This window comes from Eublepharis macularius, chromosome 17 (genome assembly GCF_028583425.1).
Source record: "Eublepharis macularius isolate TG4126 chromosome 17, MPM_Emac_v1.0, whole genome shotgun sequence".
In the NCBI taxonomy this organism is placed as follows: Eukaryota; Metazoa; Chordata; class Lepidosauria; order Squamata; family Eublepharidae; genus Eublepharis; species Eublepharis macularius.
In genome coordinates, this window is record NC_072806.1 from 3,443,982 (window position 1) to 3,462,598 (window position 18,617).

Sequence of the window (18,617 nt, forward strand, 5' to 3'; positions counted from 1 at the left end):
TCTGCTCGAAGCCAGCTGGGTGACCTTGGGTCAGTCACAGCTCTCTCAGAGCTCTCTCAGCCCCACCCACCTCACAGGGTGATTGTTGTGGGGTAATAATAACACTTTGTAAACCGCTCTGAGTAGGCATTAAGTTGTCCTGAAGGGCGGTATATAAATCGAATGTTATTATTATTATTATAACTAAACAGAAACATAGAGCTGGAAGGGTCATCTAGTCTGACCCCCTGCACAATGCAGGAAATTCACAGCTACCCCCCCCCAACTCCCCCAGTGACCCCCCTGCTCTGTGCCCTGAGGAAAACGAAAAACCTCCAGGATCCTCATCCAATTTAGCCTGGAGGAAGACTCCTTCTTGACCCCAGCAGCTATCTGCATTACCCCGGGCATATAAGAAGGCCCTATGAGATCCTAACTACTTGGTTTGACGTTGGTTCTTAAACCAAGCTTTAACCAGTCCAGAGTCCGCGTACTGCCTGCCAATCACAGGCACATTTCCCAGTGTTTCATACCCGCTTTCCCCCTTTTGTGCCTAAAGATGCTTTCCGAAGCCTCTGCATAAACAATCCATGTAGCTCATGGGCTGCAACCTGTGCCCGTGAGGTTCGTGGTTCAAGCCTTGGTAATTCCTTTTAAAAAGAAGTCCTGCAAAGATTTGATCCAGTCTCTTTTTGGCTGCCTAAGAAGGCGAAAGCTAATCTAACGGCCTCGCCTTGGCTTCTCTTTTTGCTGACCCGAATGGTTCCTTCACCTTCTTTAATATGAGCTGATGAAGGTTCTTTGTTTGAGGTAAGAAAAATTATCAGCAAGAAAAGCATTTAATATAATTTTATCCCCCCCGCCCCTCCAACTCAGAACTCCGCTGTTCCATGCGTATTTGAGATTACTGGAGTCTTGGGTGCCCGTTGATTGTTGTCAACGGGTGGCTGTGACATTGTTTGCATTCCTTTGGAAACGGAAAAACCTATCGGGTGCCTTGATATGCAGCAATGTGAGCTTGGGAACGCGAGACAAAAGGTCCCCTCGTAATTGGACTGCTGAAAGAAGGGGCTGTATGAGAAAGTTGTTTAAAAAAATATGCGCAGCAGAATCATCAGGCAAGCAGGCACATATCAAGAAGAGGGGAAATGGCTAGATCAAGGAAGGAACATGCGTTTCTCGGCACCTCTGCATTCCTTGTTATATTTTATGTCATTGTTTCTCAGACTTTTGAGAAACAAAAGACTTTGGAGTCTTCCTCCATCCATAAATTCTGAAAGATTTGACCCCCAACAAGACTCTCAGGGGAGAGACGTCCACAACCATTTTGCCCTCGCTCATAAAGGCCTTGTTGATCATATGCCTCAGATGGGGAAAGTAAAGGACGTGTCCAACAGGTGGCTTTTTTGGCGCACACAGCCTGGGAATTGCTTTCTTTAAAAAAGAAGCCTGGGTTTCAAACAATAATGCCCACTTTTAGAAAAGATCCGTTTTCAAAAACATGACTCCATAGGAATCAAGCCGGGCAGCTCCAAAGCCTGGATCCAGCCAACTTTCCACCCCCTCTGGCCCATTTGTATCTTGTTGCTCTCTCCGAAACGGGACAAGCTCTCCAGTTTTATTGCTCCCCACATGCTCCAATTGGAACGTTGTCAAGCGAAACCACACGTTGCTTTTTCTTGCTACTAACCGAACTAACTTCCAGGCAAAGGCAAACCATTGCTGCAAAGCGCCGACAGTTGATTGCACGAGGGTCCCGGGGGCCTTGTGGGCAAATGGCATGCTGTCAGGGATGTGTTGTGTGTGTTTGGAGGTGGATGGCAAGAAGATGAATGCTTCCCAGTCTGTCTTCCGGCACACGCTGGTTTCTGTTTTTACAGGCACGGAAATGAAGCAGAGTTTGGTCCTGGGAACTCTGCTGGGGGTGGGGTGGGGGGGTCTTAATTCAAGCCCTGCTGCTGGGACTGTAGGGAGCCTTTGGGTCTGCCCTGTGCTGCCCTTGTGGCGAGATAAAATGTTGCAGGCTGAGTTATGCCAGGCACTTCTAGGCTCCAGAATGAATCCACCCAGCCAGGCAGCACATTAGCGTCTTCTCTGCCTGGTAGGGGTATAAAAATTGCTGGGTCACACTTGGGTTTAGCCTGGGCCAATAATCAGCTTGGTCTGGTTTGTCCCGCTACAATCCCTGGGTCTTATTCACCTGCCTGCTAGGTTCTCCTTTTGCCTGGATCTCAAGGACCTGTTCTCCATTGCTGTCCGCTTCGCCAGCTCTCCGGGTAGCTTACAGCTCAGCACCCCAAACACTTAGCTACTCTCAAGAGAGGCACCGTTTGTTTCCTGCCGTAGGGAAATGATGACCTTGGAAGAGCATATGCCACTATCTTATAGCAGCGCATGGATGTGTTGGAGTGTATACCTGGCTGTTTTTTCTGCCCCCTGGCAGTTGATGATGTTCCACGCAATTTTATTTTATTTTATTTATTTTTATTTTATTGTATTTAATATTCCGCCCTCCCCGCAAGCAGGCTCAGGGCGGATAACAACATTAAAACATTTAAAACATTTCATTAAACATTAAACATAAAACATTACAAACATTGTATAAAGATATTAAAAATAGCAGCACTCTTTTCTTGGTGGCAGCAATATCGTTGATTTCAGAAAGTGCAACAGTGCAATTGAACTGCAATTCTTACCAGTTGGTGTGGGGGGGGGGGCGGAGACAGAAGGAACTGCAGGCGGAATCACAGCTGGCGGACGGTAAAAATTGTAACCCACCCTGCTGTTTGTTGCCTTGCCATAATGCAAGTTGTAGAATTCTTGGTTTAAAAAAAATGAGCATTTCCTGATTGCAGAATACAGGGTATTTATTTATTTATTTACTTCATTTATATCCTCCCTTCCTCCCCAACGGAGACCCAAAGCAGCCTACCTCATTCTCCTCCATTTTATTCTCACCACAACCCCGCGAGGTAGGTTAAGCCGAGAGCACGTGACTGACCTAAAGTCACCCAGCAAGCTTCCATGGCAGAGCGTGGATTCGAACCTGGGTCTCCCCAATCCTACTCTGACACTCTAACCACTACACCAAGCTGTTTTTTTACAAAACTGAATACATTCTGCCCTGTCTGAAACTCAGGTAAAAGCACAGTAGCTTTTCCTGTACCTGGCGCCTTTGTAGCTGTGAGCTCTGCCAACAGCACCAGAACTGATCGCAACGTGCTTGATATAACTAGGCTGCAGAATCCAACCTTTCCTTGGCATCAAATCTGGATTCCTTTTCAGCACAGAGCGTCAGCCGCCCAGGCATGGAAGTTTCCACATTCTTTGGGGGTGACTCTTGCCTCCATTTTAGATCAGCTGGGCCCCTTCACAATGGACTGGCTGAAGACTTTGGTGGCAGGAAACTTCATGTGACACCCGCACTCTCTCCATGCTCAATCCTCTGGAAGGTCCTGACACATGAATGGGGGCTGTGGTAGGGAACCACCTTGCTTCTTGAATCCAAGCCCTGGATACCTGAAGCTGCCTCACGCGGAATTAGACCATTCATCCACATGTGCTCTTTACTGACTGGTATATGCTCTCATAGGTCTCAGTCCCCTCCCCAAATACGAGATCCTTTTAACAGGTGAGATCTTAGAATCATAGGGTTGGAAGGGACCTTCAGTGTCAACTTGTCCAACCCCCTGCACAGTGCAGGAAATTCACAACTACCTCTTCCCGCCCCCTACAGACCCAGTGACCTCTGCTCTGTGCCCAGAAGATGGCCAAGATCCCTGGGGGATGGCCTGGGGGAAAATTGCTTCCTGACCCCAGAGCGGTGAGGGGCATTACCCTGGGCATGTAAGAAGGGGCCACGAGAACTAAGCACCCTTCCTGCCCTCCCTCTCACAATCTGCCCAGGTTCGCAGAATCAGCATTGCTGTCAGATGGCCATCTGGCCTCTGCTTAAAAACCTCCAAAGAAGCAGAGCCCGCCACCTCCCGAGGAAGCCTGTTCCACTGAGGGACCGCTCTCACTGTCAGGAAGTTCTTCCTCGTGTTTAGCTGAAAACTCTTTTGATTTAATTTCAAAAGACAACAACTGCGTGCCATCCTCTCTGTAACAGCCCTTCAAGTACTTGAAGATGGTTATCATATCAGGTCTCAGAGGTCCTCTTTTGCATATTATAAAGCACTTAACTAAAAACCCTCAAGCTGTTTCCACTGGGACGGGAGGCGGAATATAGATGCCAAGGCTCCTTTCCTCCAGCCTAGCTCCTGTTCATTTCTTCAGGAGAGCTTTCCCACGGCTTGGCCCTCACGGGACAGCTCCATCCATCTCTTGCTTCAGCAGGCTGCCTTCCAAAGCCTCCGCTTCTCCCCTCTATGTGGAACCGCTTTCTCTCTTTTCTCTCCACTACCCTTCATCCCTTGCTTGGTTGACAGCACAATCTCCCCCTTTTCTTGCTTTCAGAACTAGACGAGTCCCCTTTGACCGCTAAGAGCGACATGGCCACCATTGTCAAGGTGATGCAATTGCCGGATTCAGGCCTTGAAATTCGGGACAGGATGTGGCTAAAAATCACCATCTCAAATGCAGTGATAGGTGAGTATCTCCTACTTTCCCTTCACCTGGATGGCTTAAGCTCGCCTGATCTTGTCGGATTTCAGAAGCTAAGCAAGGCCAACCGTGGTTAATACTTGAATGAGAAGCCACCAAAAAAAGTCCAGGGTCGCTATACAGAGGCATGCAATGGCAAACCCACCTCGTTTCTCTCTTGCCTTGCAAACCTTGTGAGGTCACCAGAAGTTGGCTATGACTTAATGCCACCTTACACACGTCTTCTAGTTTCAAGAAAGGTGGTTCTTGGGAGGCATGTTTGCATATCAAAAAATGAAGCAACGATGTTTGCACTCGTATCTTTCTTTGCCCAAGAATTTGGTGAGTCAGGAATCTGGCAAGGACATCAGATTTTCTGCACACAGTGATGTCAGTCTTAACCACTATGGGCAAAATGTTCCGTTTCTCATTTGGGGGGCGGGGGGGGGGGCGAGCACTATCTGCAGTTTCCTCTAAGGCAAGACTGCCTCCTGCTGTTTTGGATGTGCAATTGCAGTTGGCTCACACAGTTCTGTTTTGTTTAAAGGAATATCAGTATGCAATGACTCTTGAGTGCCCGTGTAAGAACGTATCTTTGAGCCCTCAAAAATTTAGGATTGGGGCCATGATGCTGGGGAAGAGAGGGTTTAACTCTTCCCCCTTTCCATCGCCTCCTCAACTAAAAATAGGGCCCTCCTTAGCTGCTTTAAGTCCAGCAGTGGGGCTGGGAGAAAGGCAGCGATCAGTATTGTGTTTGCCCTTACCTACCAAGGTTAAAGCAACTTAACACAATGGCGGGAGGTGGGCAGTTCTGAAGAGAGAAACAGCAAGAGGAGAGAGGTTAAATCCCTGTTCTTCCCAGTGCCCTGTTCCCAGTAGGTTGCAGGCAGGGGTCATTTCATAGAAAAAGAGCTGGAGGAACGTATTAGCAGAACTCATTAGCATATGCCATGCCTCTTGCCATCACTGGAAGTGTGTCATTAGCATAACTGATTTGCATAAGCCACAGCCCCTGGCGTCACCTATCCTGGCTGTTTTGGATCCAATCCTGGCCGTCCAGGGCTGAAATTGGGCCCAAAATGGCAAAGAGGGGCTGAAAATGGCCGAAAAGGGGCCCAAAATGGTCAGGATCAGGCCGCTGCTGAGCGGGAGAGTGATCCCCCCACCCCTGTCAGAGGCCCGATCTGGGCCATTTCGGCCCCAATCCAAGCCGAAATGGCCCAAAATGGCTGAGTCAGGTGGGCGGGGCCACCTGACATGTGACCTCTTTGGGGAACTGCCGGAACTGCGTTCCTGTGCGTTCCCCCTCAAAATGAGCCCTGGTTGTAGGTCACCCATGACTGAAATTTAGTGTTCAGTGCTGACCCAAGAGACAACCAGTGCCGAATAACTAGCATGTAAGAACAGGAACCACTATAGACGTATAGTGCGATCCTACAGTGTAACTGTTCATAGGATTGCATTGTATATATCTCATGCACTGATAGCTCCCACTATCTCTTCTCTCCTGAGGAGTTAGCCGTGTTAGTCTGTAGTAGCAAAATAATAAAGAGTCCAGTAGCACCTTTAAGACTAACCGACTTTACTGTAGCATAAGCTTTCAAGAACCACAGCTCTCTTCATCAGATGCATCGTCATGACAAAGAGAGCTGTAGTTCTCGAAAGCTTATGCTACAATAAAGTTGCATCTGACAAAGAGAGCTGTGGTTCTCAAAAGCTTATGCTACAGTAAAGTTGGTTAGTCTTAAAGGTGCTACTGGACTCTTTACTATTCTTCTCTCCTGAACTCTGATTCCTTCTGTTTTTTCCCTTTTTGCCTTAACCAATGCAATTCTCTTAACCAAGGTTTCTTAACCAATTTCAAACTCTGGTTTTCAAACACGGTTGATATTATCTGTGGTTAAGTTTGGTAATGACAGTAACCTTTAATCATAATTTAGACCAGTGGACGTGGCTGGAATTGTTGTATAGGGGAGGGAGTATGCAACCCTACCATGTCCCCCTGATCCTTTGGCTGTGGTTATGAGATGTTTCCTCTTTGCCACTCCTGAGTCGGAAGTAGGGGCTGCCCTCTTTTTGCCTGGCTCTGCCTAGAAGAGGTTCCTGGTGATAGACTAATTTGGTAACTTTGGGCAAGTTGGATTTGCTTCCCTATACTCTATGGATAATAACGAGACAATAATCAGAGCTGTACCAAACATTCATGTTTTAGTTTTTGGGGGGAAACTAGCAGTGTCCATGATAGAGACATCCCCCCCTCCAAAAAAATTCAGATAGTGTGAATATTTCCCTTTGTTGTTTGGCGCCTGGTTGATGATGTTTTGCCACTGTTTTTTTCCTGTGGACTCATGGGTGATTCAAACCAATCAGGGATCATGCATCATCCCAACCAATCAGGAATCATGATTTGATATGTCACTACAATGCTACGTAAGAATCAGATCACATCCTGGCAGGTGAGCAAGAGTAATGGAGAATGAGGGTAAAGGAGAGCAATCTGAATGAATAAGTTTGTTTTTGCAAAACAATTGCTGAAAAAGAAGAGGTGGTTCCTCAGTGTTCATGAAATGCTGAGACTACATTCAGCTTTACTCGGATAATAATACTTCCCTACCCTTCAGGGTTGTTGTAAGGATTCCTCAGAAGGAGGTTGCATCTGTTTCTTATTATCTGTTTTCCATTTCATAGGAGCAGATGTAGTCGATTGGCTGTACACGCATGTGGAGGGCTTTAAAGACCGAAGGGAGGCCCGAAAGTATGCCAGCAGCATGTTAAAACATGGCTACCTCAGGCACACTGTGAACAAAATCACCTTTTCCGAGCAGTGTTACTATGTCTTCGGAGATCTCTGTGGCAGTGAGTAGTCCGTCAGTCACCCATAATCACACCCTGCCAACTCCGTGCTACTTTATAATAACATTCGGTTTATATACCGCCCTTCAGGACAACTTAATGCCCACTCAGAGTGGTTTACAAAGTATGTTATTATTATCCTCATGACAATCCCCCTGTGAGGTGAGTGGGGCTGAGAGAGTGCTGAGAGAGCTGTGACTGACCCAAGGTCACCCAGCTGGCTTCAAGCGGAGGAGTGGGGAATCAAACCCGGCTCTCCAGATTAGAGTCCTACTGCTCTTAACCACTACACTAAACTGTTTTCTGTCTCTTCAGTATATTGTGTGTATTGTTCATCCTTGCTTAGCCTTTAAAACATCTTCAGAAATAATTTATAAAGACTTTTAAAGGCTTCCCCACCCATTACTCCCTACCTTAACATAAGAGGTATTCCCCAGTCTGGAAAATCAGGAATGTCCGTTGGGTCACCTGCAAGCTGAAACTGGTCTCAGAGCAACGTGTACCAAGCCTTTGGTGCCTGTACCAGCTAAACAAGTTTGACTGCATTTTTTGTAGTTCCGCAATCCACCTTGAGTCTCTATGAGGAAGGCAAGCTATAAATGACATAAATAACATTTTAAAAAATTATCTTCCGTGAGTCAGTGAAGTAGAGCAGTTAGTGTATTGAGCTGAGTTTGCTCAGCTATGAAGCTGATGTCGGGCCAGACACTTTTTCTCTCCACTTGATCTATCACATGGGGTTGTTGAAAGGAAAAATTTGGGGAAGATAGTGCCGTATTCCCTGAGCTAGATAGCTCAGGCAAGCTTAATTTCATCAGATCTCAGAAGCTAAGCAGGGTTGGCCTTGGTTAGCAAAGGGATGGGAGACTTCCAAAGAAGACCAGGGTTGCAGAGGCAGGCAATGGCAAACCACCTCTATTGGTCTCTTACCTTGAAAACCCCAGCAGGGGTCGCCGTAAGTCAGCTATAACTTGACAGCACTTCCCACCACCATAGTGCTGTATATATCATTCTGAGCTCCGTGGTGAGAGAGGTGGCATAAAAATGTAAAAGTAGGCTCCAAAATGATACTCTTCTCTTTTTTGCACGTACATACAATAAGCTGGTTTATACTGAATCAGCCCCTTTGTCCATCAAAGTAAATATTGTCTACTCAGACTAGCAGCAGCTGTCTAGGGACTTATATCACCAGCTGCCTTGCCCTTTTAACTGGAGATGCAGGGAATTGAACCTGTGACCTGCACGCAAAGCAGAGGCTCTTCCACTGAGCCACCACCCCTCCCATGCTTTTATGCTTCAGAAGAGCACTACATAAATATGCTGCTGTTGGCAATAAGAACAATATTGTTGCCCACAATATCCATTTAAATAATTTGTTACGAGCAGCTTTGGGGAGTGGGGGGTCATGCCTTAGAACTGCAGGCTGTGTGCATGTGAGACAAGTAAAGAGTCAGTTCTTGGTTTTCCCAGAATCATTCTCACAGTTCTTTCCCCCCACCCAGATTTGGCTGCGTTGAATCTTAACAATGGTTCCAGCGGGGCTTCGGATCAAGACACCCTCGGCCCGCTCCCTCACCCGGCCACGTCTTGGCCGTTGGGCCAGGGCTATCCTTACCAGTACCCCCTTGCCCCTCCATGTTTCCCACCAGCCTACCAAGACCCAGGCTTCAGCTATGGGAGCGGCAGCGCCGGAAGCCAGCAAAGTGAAGGTATGTCTTCATGCGCAGTCAAGTCCTTTGATCCTTTCCATTCCTCCTGGCCGTTCGCTTAATTTGTCTTTCTTCTCCTGCCCCCGCTTTGCTTTGTCCTTTCTTTTCTCCTTGGTTTCTTGTGTGCCTCATGCATGGAGTGGATTTCTTTCTGCTGTAGCAAATTGGCCGGTTAATGGTTATTTTAATCAAGCTTCCTGCATGGTTTCATGATGTCTTGGCTCACCTTGGAAGAGGCAGTTTTGGCCTCCTTGAGTTATCACTTTGTTGAGTTATCCTTGAGTTATCGTATTACTTTGCCTGATTGACTCAACAGTTTGCTAGATCCACTTGTATCCAGCGTTTGAGAAGACTTGTGTTGAAATCCCAGCTCTGCCACAGTCCCTACTGACAAGCTGTTGCCACATCTATCCCTGTTGGTGCAGGATTCGCACTTGACTAGCAACAGTTATTCAACTGTTATTCAACCTCTATGTAAAACCTTTAGGAGAACTCATTCGCAGCTATGGAGTTGGCTGCCATCCGTATGCAGATGACACCCAACTCTATATCTCGCTATCCAGGTCCACACAGGATGCAGTGGAAATCTTAGATCGCTGCCTGACAGCCGTGGTGAAATGGCTGAAAAATCACAAATTGAAATGGAACCCAGACGAGACTGAAGTGATGCTTGTTGGGAAGGTAGATATCTTGAAGGACATTGTACTCCCCACTTTTGATGGAGTTCGTCTGACCCTTGCAGACTCGGTTAAGAGCCTAGGGGTTATAATGGATCCAGCGCTACTACTAGAAAAATTAGTTAAGGCAGCCACAAAAAATGCTTTTTACAACCTCACTCTTGCCTGGAAGATGGCTTCTTACCTTGACACAGCCAACCTGGCCGTCTGGATCCATGCTATAGCAACATCAAGGCTTGACTATTGTAATACACTATACATTGGTCTCCCATCTAAGTTAACTAGGAGGCTCCAATGGGTGCAAAATGCTGCAGCTTGACTGTTAGCAGGAGTGAACAGGAGCATAAACATCACTCCCATCTTACAGTGACTCCATTGGCTGCCTATCAGTTACCGCGCTCAATTCAAGGTATTAGCTATTACATACGAAGCTTTTCACGACCTTAGCCCAGCATACCTATGGGACCACCTCCCTCCCTATGTCCCTCCATGGCAGCTTCACTCATTTGAATAGGGTCTTTTGCAGGTGCCAGCCTGCACATTGACAAAATCAACAGCAGCCCGTACAGGGGCTTTTTCTGTGGTGGCTCCTACCCTGTGCAAACGTTTTATCCTATGGCATTGTTTATGGAAATGTCCTTGATACTGATTGTACTAATCTCACATTATGTAATCTGCCTTGAGTCTCAGTGAGAAAGGAGGACAATAAATGACGTTAAAAAATAAAATAAATAAGGATAGTCTTAACGCTATAGTGTTAGGTTTGGAGTCTTAGATGAGCAAGCTGGGAGAATTTGAGGCTGCAGCTTTGCAGAGGCTAAGGGGTAAATCGGATTGGTCCCTTGAACGGGAGGCCCCGGAGCACCCCTGTGTAAGAAACATAACAGATAAAAGTACATTAACAGTGCAATCCTATGGAGAGTTACTCCAGTCTAATCCCATTGACTTCAATAAGCTTAGACTGGAGTAACTCTCCATAGGATTGCACTGCTAATGACAATAATCAGCTTGCCGATTGGCTGAACAGCTAGAAGAGAATTGTGTGTCTCTGGATCGGAAAGATGCCCTCTCCCTCACCCCCATCCCAATAGATAAGCTGCAAGGTTTTGAGGCTCGGAGCAGAAACCTGAATAGCATCTCCCATGGTGGGAAAAACAGACTCTGTAGCTGACAGCTCTTTAATGGTGCCTCCGAATCTGTCCCTGGAGGCAGACTTTTCCATCTGGAAAACAGTTCTCGTCCGACAAAGAGAATTGTGATTCTCGAAAGCTTATGCTACAATAAAGTTGGTTAGTCTTAAAGGTGCTACTGGACTCTTTCCTATTTTGCTACTACAGACTAACACAGCTAGCTCCTCTGGATCTATGTTCCATCTGGAGAACTGACCGTGGGCTATATGCAGATTCAGCAGCCCGCAGCGGCTGCAGAGTGGCTGCATCGTTCATGTAAGCGATGCTGGGGCCATCACACACAGTTCCCCGGCAAGTGTAAATCACAAGGGTTACCAGTCTGTTGCATGAGCATACCCCCAGAAAAACCCCAGTACAGGAGCCTAAAGGGGCGCTGGCTCTTATTTTCTCTTCACTGGTAAAAATTTCTACTGTGGCTGCTGTGTCGTTTTCTTGGGGGGGCCTTTTTGTAACTGTTATTCCCTTGTTTTGTCCTGAGCAAGCCTTAGACTGAAGGATTCATAAAGGAATGGCTGGGATTGGTAAGCTTCTCGCACCTCTGTAAAAAGTACTCTCAGTCCATAGCATGATCATCTAGAGTCTTGTACCCCCTCCCTCCAAATGTTCAGCTTCTTTCTCCCTTCTCCCCATCTGCTTATTTTCATTTGAATTGTTTCCAGGGCCCTGCTAAGTCTCTGTACTGCTTGGGCTGAGAGCAGGGTGCCAGGTGTGTCTCAAACCAAGAGCTAGCAGGAACCAGAGCTGTCCAGAGCTGATCAGCAGGTTTCAGTTAACAGAGATCAGTTACAAGGAGGAAGATGGAAGTAGCGGGGGAAAGTTGAGTTCTTCAGGACCTTGGAGAGTTCTTAAGTGAGCTAAACGTTGCTCTGGTAGAGTTTCCTTTTTTAAAAAACACAGTTGAGCAACTAGATTGCAAATCAGACAAATTGAGTGATCCAGGCTGTGCCCCTTTGCTGACAGCTGTTAGGAATGGCTTGGAATTTTGTACTCCTTGGTCACTAAGTCGCCTCCAAAGGTGCTGTCATTTTGTCTGCTGGAAGCTTGCAAGGGAGTCTGACCACTTCCACCCTCCCTGGCCTCAGGTCCTCTTCTTTTGCATGAAGAGTACTTTTGCTTGGACTAAAACACAGGCTGTCTTGGGGTCAGTGGATCCTCGAGGCAGTTCCTGCTGACCTGCATCTATCGAGGCTTCCATTTCTCTTCCTTTGAGTCACTCCCCAAGGTGCCTGGGAACCAGGAAGTGACAGTTCCTGATACGAAGTGCTGTCATTTGCAAGAAAAGCAACTGTTTAAATGGCTTACCTTGCCAGCACTTGCCTCCTTATGTGGGTCCCAGGTTCACACCTGTGCAGCATCTCGTCCCCCGTGGCATCTGTCAGGCTCAGCCTCACGGCCACTCCCGCAGAGCTGCATTGATCACTTCCAAACATTGCCATCTCTCCCAGATTGCCCCAGCTGCACTGGAACTGCTTTCCCAGCATGTTGCATGATAAGGTAACATAAATGTAAAAAAATTAATGAAATGGCTTGGAATCTCAGCGCTTTGTGGAACGTGAAACACTGGGCTTCCAGAGTGTCTTACGGCATTTCTGGTCGCTCCTTTGTTTCCCTTACTTTGTTCATCTCCAAAGCCATCCTGTTTTCTCGGTTGCTTCTGCAAGGTTATCAGGCATCCATTGCATGACAGACTCTCATCCGCTTTTGTCTTACTGACCGTGATTACCCAAATCCTGTCACCATCCATAGCATGCATACCTCTGCGGCATACAGGATTTTAGCACTGCTGTTCCATACCGTTTCAAGGGCGAACAGGCATGGCAAAGGAAGGAAGTGTGGTCTGGCTAACTCGCATTCCCCTTTTTCTTTCATTGACCCTCCCCACCCCCAGGAAGCAAAAGCAGCGGCTCTAATCGAAGCAACAGCGAGACTAGCCGGAGGGCGCTCAACCGAGAGAAGGATCGCAAGTCAGCTGGCAGCGGCAGCGAGTCGGATCACACAACTCGGAGCAGGGGTGGGGGTAGCATCATGCGGCACGAGCGGCCCTCCAGTCAGCTCAGCCACCGCAGCTATGTCTCTGCTACCCCCAGCGAGCGTAGCCCCCAAAGTCAACATTCGTACGGGCCCCCAGGAGTCCCTCCGCTTTACACCCTTCCGAAGCTGGGCTCCAAACTCTACGGGACAAGCGGGCCTCCCGGAGGGCCTCCCATACGAGAACTCGGCTCTGTTCCTCCTGAGCTGACGGGGAGCCGTCAGTCGTTCCAGAAGGCCATGGGCAACCCTTGCGAATTCTTCGTTGATATTATGTGATCAGAAGTGCCTTCAAAGACTTTGCAACAAGGGTTGATTTGTTTTCCCACTGGGGTTGTGTTTTCGTTTGCGAATCAACGTTGGACACTTAGAACAAATTGGGGGCGGGGGGCGGGGGAGAAAATAAACATTTTGACTGTGCTTGCATGTCACACCTTCCTGAATCTTGATTGTGTGTTGCAAACAAACGAGGAAGAGAAATTCTAGGTTGTTAAATATCAACAAATCCTTGGGATCTCCCATATCCCCCTTCCCCTTATCTTTGTTTTTCTGACTGTGGTTGGTTGGTGTTCTCTTCACATATAAGCTTTGTTCTTAGTGGCAACTCTTCCCAGTGCAATTATACTGTGTCCTTCTTGGCTGAATCAAGGAATAATATTTTGTATTACACTTTCCTGTCATGCATATTTGCACCTTTTAAAAAAATGATTTTTTTCTTTTCCAGCCAATGTGTTGGCTGCTTCTGGTTTTGTTTTTTGCTATAAGGACAATGCTCGCTAGCAGCTGTGAAATCTAGGGTGTGCCCAAACAGAGGTGCGAGTGCGTTCTTGGAGGCTCTATCCAGAGGTGAGTCATTCTGTACCAAGGATGTTTCCTTTTGCTTAAATTACTAAGACAACTGCTCTAAGAAGGAAAAAAGTGACTTGATAGTGGGTGTTGTCTTCCAGGATATGTGATCATAGCTCACCACCCCGCACTTCATAATGGATTTTTGGTTCTGTACTTGTGGCCAAACATCATCTTTGCATAGGGTTACTGTGGCCCTATCCATTCTGCATGGAAAGAAGCCTCACAGCAGCTGTAGTGTCCACCAGTTTCCAAAAGCTGCTACTGGCAGCCATAGAGAGAGGTCTCCTGTCCAACTTTCCTTGATACAGACAAGGAGAAAACTGCTGTTACTCTCAACACGTTTGCCATAGAAGCAAAGAAATACCTGACCCTCTTTCTTCCTTTCCCTGGCATTGCTTGGCTTTTTAGACACTGCCAGTGGGAACAGCCAGAATGAAGAACTACAATATCTGTATCTGAAGAAGGGCAAATATTCTGAATAGTTCACCACTCATTGCAGACCAACTATTTTCATGAGATTAATAGGAAATTGTAGTAGCCAAACAGCAGATGAGGCTAGGGGTGCACAGAAATGCACAATTACTTTGCAGGCGACCATGTGACTTATTAAAGAGAATGTCCAAGTACCTCCAACTGGGTGGTTTCCAGTTGAATTTTGGAGTGGCGTCTCTTGCACCCTGCAGTGGGTACAAATACGTTGTGAATGTGCAAAACATTGGCTGACTTTTAACGCACTTTTGGTGCCATGAAAACACAAACCACCTTCAGCCATGAAGTGAGCGGTGGAAGAGGGGGAAGAAATCCATAAATTTCTGGAGAGTGGAGCCAAGGCTGGGCAAGTGGTTATTGCATAAGGCCCCTGGAGAAATGTCTGTAATGGTTTGCGCAAACAGTTTTGTGATTCTTTTTTTAGTTAGAGGAAAGATGGGCACACACACAAATGCACGCATGGGGGCTGCTTAAAAAAAAGGACAGGCCATCGAAAGAACAAGGGAGGGTCCGAAATGGAAAGCTTGGTTCTGCATTTGATTTGCAGGATATGTACATGTGTAAGCTAAAGGAAGCTTGGCTTGTGCCACAGGTAAAGAACTCTCTGTCCAGAATGTTATGTCTTGGCATGAACGCTTCTGAACTGATGAATCCTTCCATCAAAAGCCCCGTGCAATTTTTCATTCGATTTATATACTGCCCTTCAGGACAACTTAATGCCCACTCAGCAGTTTACAAAGTATGCCATTATTATCCCCACAACAAAACACCCTGTGAGGTGGGTGGGGCTGAGAGAGCTCTGAGAGAGCTGTGACTGACCCAAGGTCACCCAGCTGGCTTCAAGCGAAGGAGTGGGGAATCAAACCTGGTTCTCCAGATTAGAATCCTGCCACTCTTAACCACCGAACTGCCCATCAGTTAGACATTCATGCACCACGCTAGATGTGAGTTTGCACGTTACCCAAACCAGGTTCTCCCACAAGTTTTTCTGAGCTTAATAGCAATTGGGGGGGGGGCAGTGTCTGGCTTCAGAGGGAGGATTTTAAAAATTCTTTCTACCTATGCCTATTTGCCTGACCATAGTCACCTTCCAGTCCAAGAGCTGCATTTGACCCTTGGGGGAGGGGACATAAGCACTTGGTGGCTTCCTGCTCCATAAAGCCAATAACAGCTCCAAAGAGAAGTATGGAAGTTGAGAAAACGACACGCAGGAGGGGGAAAGGTGTAAATTATTCCCTAATTGCCTTCTCTGTTCCCCCAGACGACAAACCACAAGAGCGAGCTGATGACACACGTCCTTTTATGCCCTGAGCTGCAGGATTCCCAGTGTATTCCTGTGCCATTAGTGAGGGGCTCGCTGGGCTCTTTTGAGAGCTTTGTATACGCCATGCCAGGATATCACATGCCGCACGCTGAAGGGTTCAGTTTTACCACAAGCACCAGAGCCTTTGCAGTCCTGCTGCACCTAGAAGTTCCATCAAACCCACCCTTCCAGCTAGTGGAAGATTGGACTGGCCCCTTGGCAAGCTCTACTCTATGTTTTTCCTCGAGCAAGCCATGAGCATAAGCAAAGATTGCGAGTTCTTGTGTGTTGCAGAAGTCAGGATTGGTGTCAAGCAAAGCTGGATTTTTGTGATGGGGTTTTCATATTGTGCATGGCTTATTTTGGTTTCGGCAGACCGGGAAAATGGGGGCGAGGAACTATCGGAACATTGAAGCTCCTCTTCCTAAGCACGAAAAGCACAACTTGTTTTTTAAAAATTGCTGTGTGTGACCACTTGTGTATTATTACAGAGGTTAAACCTCTGAGTAAATGGCCAGAGATGTGATATGGCCTGAACACTAAGGTGCCGTAGTGCGTAATCTGCCATCTGGATCAGGTGTAACATCACAGAACTGTCAGCCGTGCCGTTACCATGTTATCAGATGCAAAATGTCAGAGAACATGCGACCGTCTTTGCCTTTGAATAGAGCAGCAGCCTGGCTGTTGATCCCTTTACTCATGAGTAGGAATAGCTCTCCAAGGCTTTCCCCAATACCTATCTGCGATCTAGGGATTGCACCTGGAACCGTCTGCATGCAACACACGTGATCTGCCACTGAACCATTCTGCTCATACAATTATGTGTGTACATAGCTTGTTTTCCCGCACCGGTGAAGGAAAACAGTCTTGTGCGAAGTAGACCCGTGGCTGAATGCTGAAAACTAAAAAGTTGGCATGGCACTTCCTTGATACCTGAGAAATACACCTGTAATTGCTTATAGAATGGATTTTCTGTACTTTCTCAAATTCATGCAAAATGAAGGTATTGCATTGTGGTTGCAGTTATTTTATCACCTGAGCAATGCAGTCTTAAGAATGTACGTATGTGAATTCAATCGGATGTATTCCCTGGTAAGTGTGCTTAGGACTGAAGACAGATGTAACATTTTAAGGGTGAAGACAGATGTAACTATTTTAGTGTGTGGCAAATGGATTTAAACCAATGCTTATTGAGACAGATATCTCAGAGGAATGTAGCAATTATGCATTCCAACTTCTTTCATCACATTTAAAATATTATGTCTGTCTTCCTCTTTGAAACATTATTTCTGCCTTCTCTGATAAAAGGCTCTCTCTGTTCACCATTTTCTTTCAAAGCGACCTGTTCCTTTATATGATTAATCACTGTATATGATTCGAACAGCCCACACCAATGGATTAGCAGTTGACCTTTTTGACTTGTTGGGATTCTTCTGGTTGCTTTGTTTAAACAACAGGTCCCATATTGCCACTGACAAAACGCTGAGCTGTTTTCTGTCTTATCAATTGCATTTAACTGGATTGTAACGAATGACTTCAAAAGAATGATTAATTCTAATCAGTGATTAGAAAGATGTGTAAAGAATTTATGTACAGTAGAGAAGAGGAAGAGTCAAAAGATTTTAATTAATGGGAGGGGAATATCTTTGCCCCCCTTTCCCTCTATTGGGCAACAAGCCTAGAACTTGTTCGACTCCAGGATTGGACTTCTTAGTGGCGTGAACCGCACTGTTCCCCATTTTAAATGTCTATTCCATAATTGAATTTTTTTTGTAGATACTGTATTAAAAACTCAAGTGTCTGTATAGTTAATATATAGCTGTTTATGTGTAAATGCTATTTTAAACACTAAAAAAAACTTTTAATTTTATGTGACCAAAGCACTTCATGTCTTTTCTTCATTGGTGGTGATTATTTTATTTGGATTTCTAGTAAATGCAAAGTGGACTGCCAGGGTGGTAGAAGATATCTATACATGGGTACAGAGGGGGCATGCCAAAAAGCCAAGCGAAACCACTGGGTATGTCTCATTTCTCTGCACAGTACAAATGCATTCAAAACGGCGGGCTGAATCTAACCAGCTTTCCTTCTTGAGGAGAAGGGAGGAGGGTATTCCTTTTGATCACCCAAAAGGCTATGTTGAGAATTATGGGACCTGCATGGAGAAAAGGTCCGCATGTGGGACAGAAGCTGTTGTAAGAAGGAAAAATGGGCTGCATTGAACAGTAAAAGCTGTCTAGATTTAACCCACAAAATGGACTGGGAACCTATCCCAAACTGCAGCCGCTGGTGATAAATTTATCCTAGACACAAAGAAGAAGGTGTCTAGTCTGGCCTGGATCCAGCTATTGGGTTTGGGAATTCTGGGGTGGGGGAAATTGGCCCCATTTTGGACTCGGCACGAAAGCCTTAGACTCGGAAACAAGATCGAAATGTCCTCTCTACACCCAGTTCTCCTGGCTTGAATGGGAACTTCCTCATTGCCTAGGGTTGACAACCTCCAGATGGGGCCTGAAGTATTGGAATTACTCCAGACTACAAAGATCACTTCCCCGGGAGAAAATGGCTACTGCAGAAAGTGAATGCTATGGCACCACGTCCCCACTGAGTTCCCTCCAACCCCCCCCCCCACCTGCCCAGACACTGTCCCCAAATCTCCAGAAATGTCCCAAAACAGAGTTGGTAACCCTACCACTACCCACTGCCACAATTGTACCACTCTGGGCACTGGATATAAGGAACTCTTTAGGCCTACATCGAGTTAGGCCAAGTCCCTATACCCTTCTGGCAGGAAGGGGGAGGAACTGACGCCTACCTCCTGCCGGTGGCGTGCTGTCTCCTCACATGCACTCTGGCACTTGTGTGATGATTTCACTCCTCGAAGTGATGTTATCACACCAGCCATGGGAGCACTCCCGTGCTCCATGTGGGGCCGATTTGGTCCATTTGGGGCCAA

At 46.6% G+C, this 18,617-nt stretch overlaps 1 protein-coding gene across 2 annotated transcripts in view; it reads left to right on the top strand.

The window, feature by feature from the left end:
* DVL1 (dishevelled segment polarity protein 1) overlaps window positions 1-17,531 on the top strand; it is a 123,368-nt gene extending 105,837 nt beyond the window's left edge. For both annotated transcript variants that reach the window (XM_055001123.1, XM_055001124.1), the window contains exons 12-15: window positions 4,438-4,569; window positions 7,252-7,419; window positions 8,919-9,125; window positions 12,881-17,531. In XM_055001123.1, the coding sequence (XP_054857098.1) occupies window positions 4,438-4,569; window positions 7,252-7,419; window positions 8,919-9,125; window positions 12,881-13,299 (926 nt within the window). In that variant the 3' untranslated portion in view covers window positions 13,300-17,531. The remainder of the gene's footprint in view (window positions 1-4,437; window positions 4,570-7,251; window positions 7,420-8,918; window positions 9,126-12,880) is intronic.
* Window positions 17,532-18,617: the final 1,086 nt, after the last annotated feature.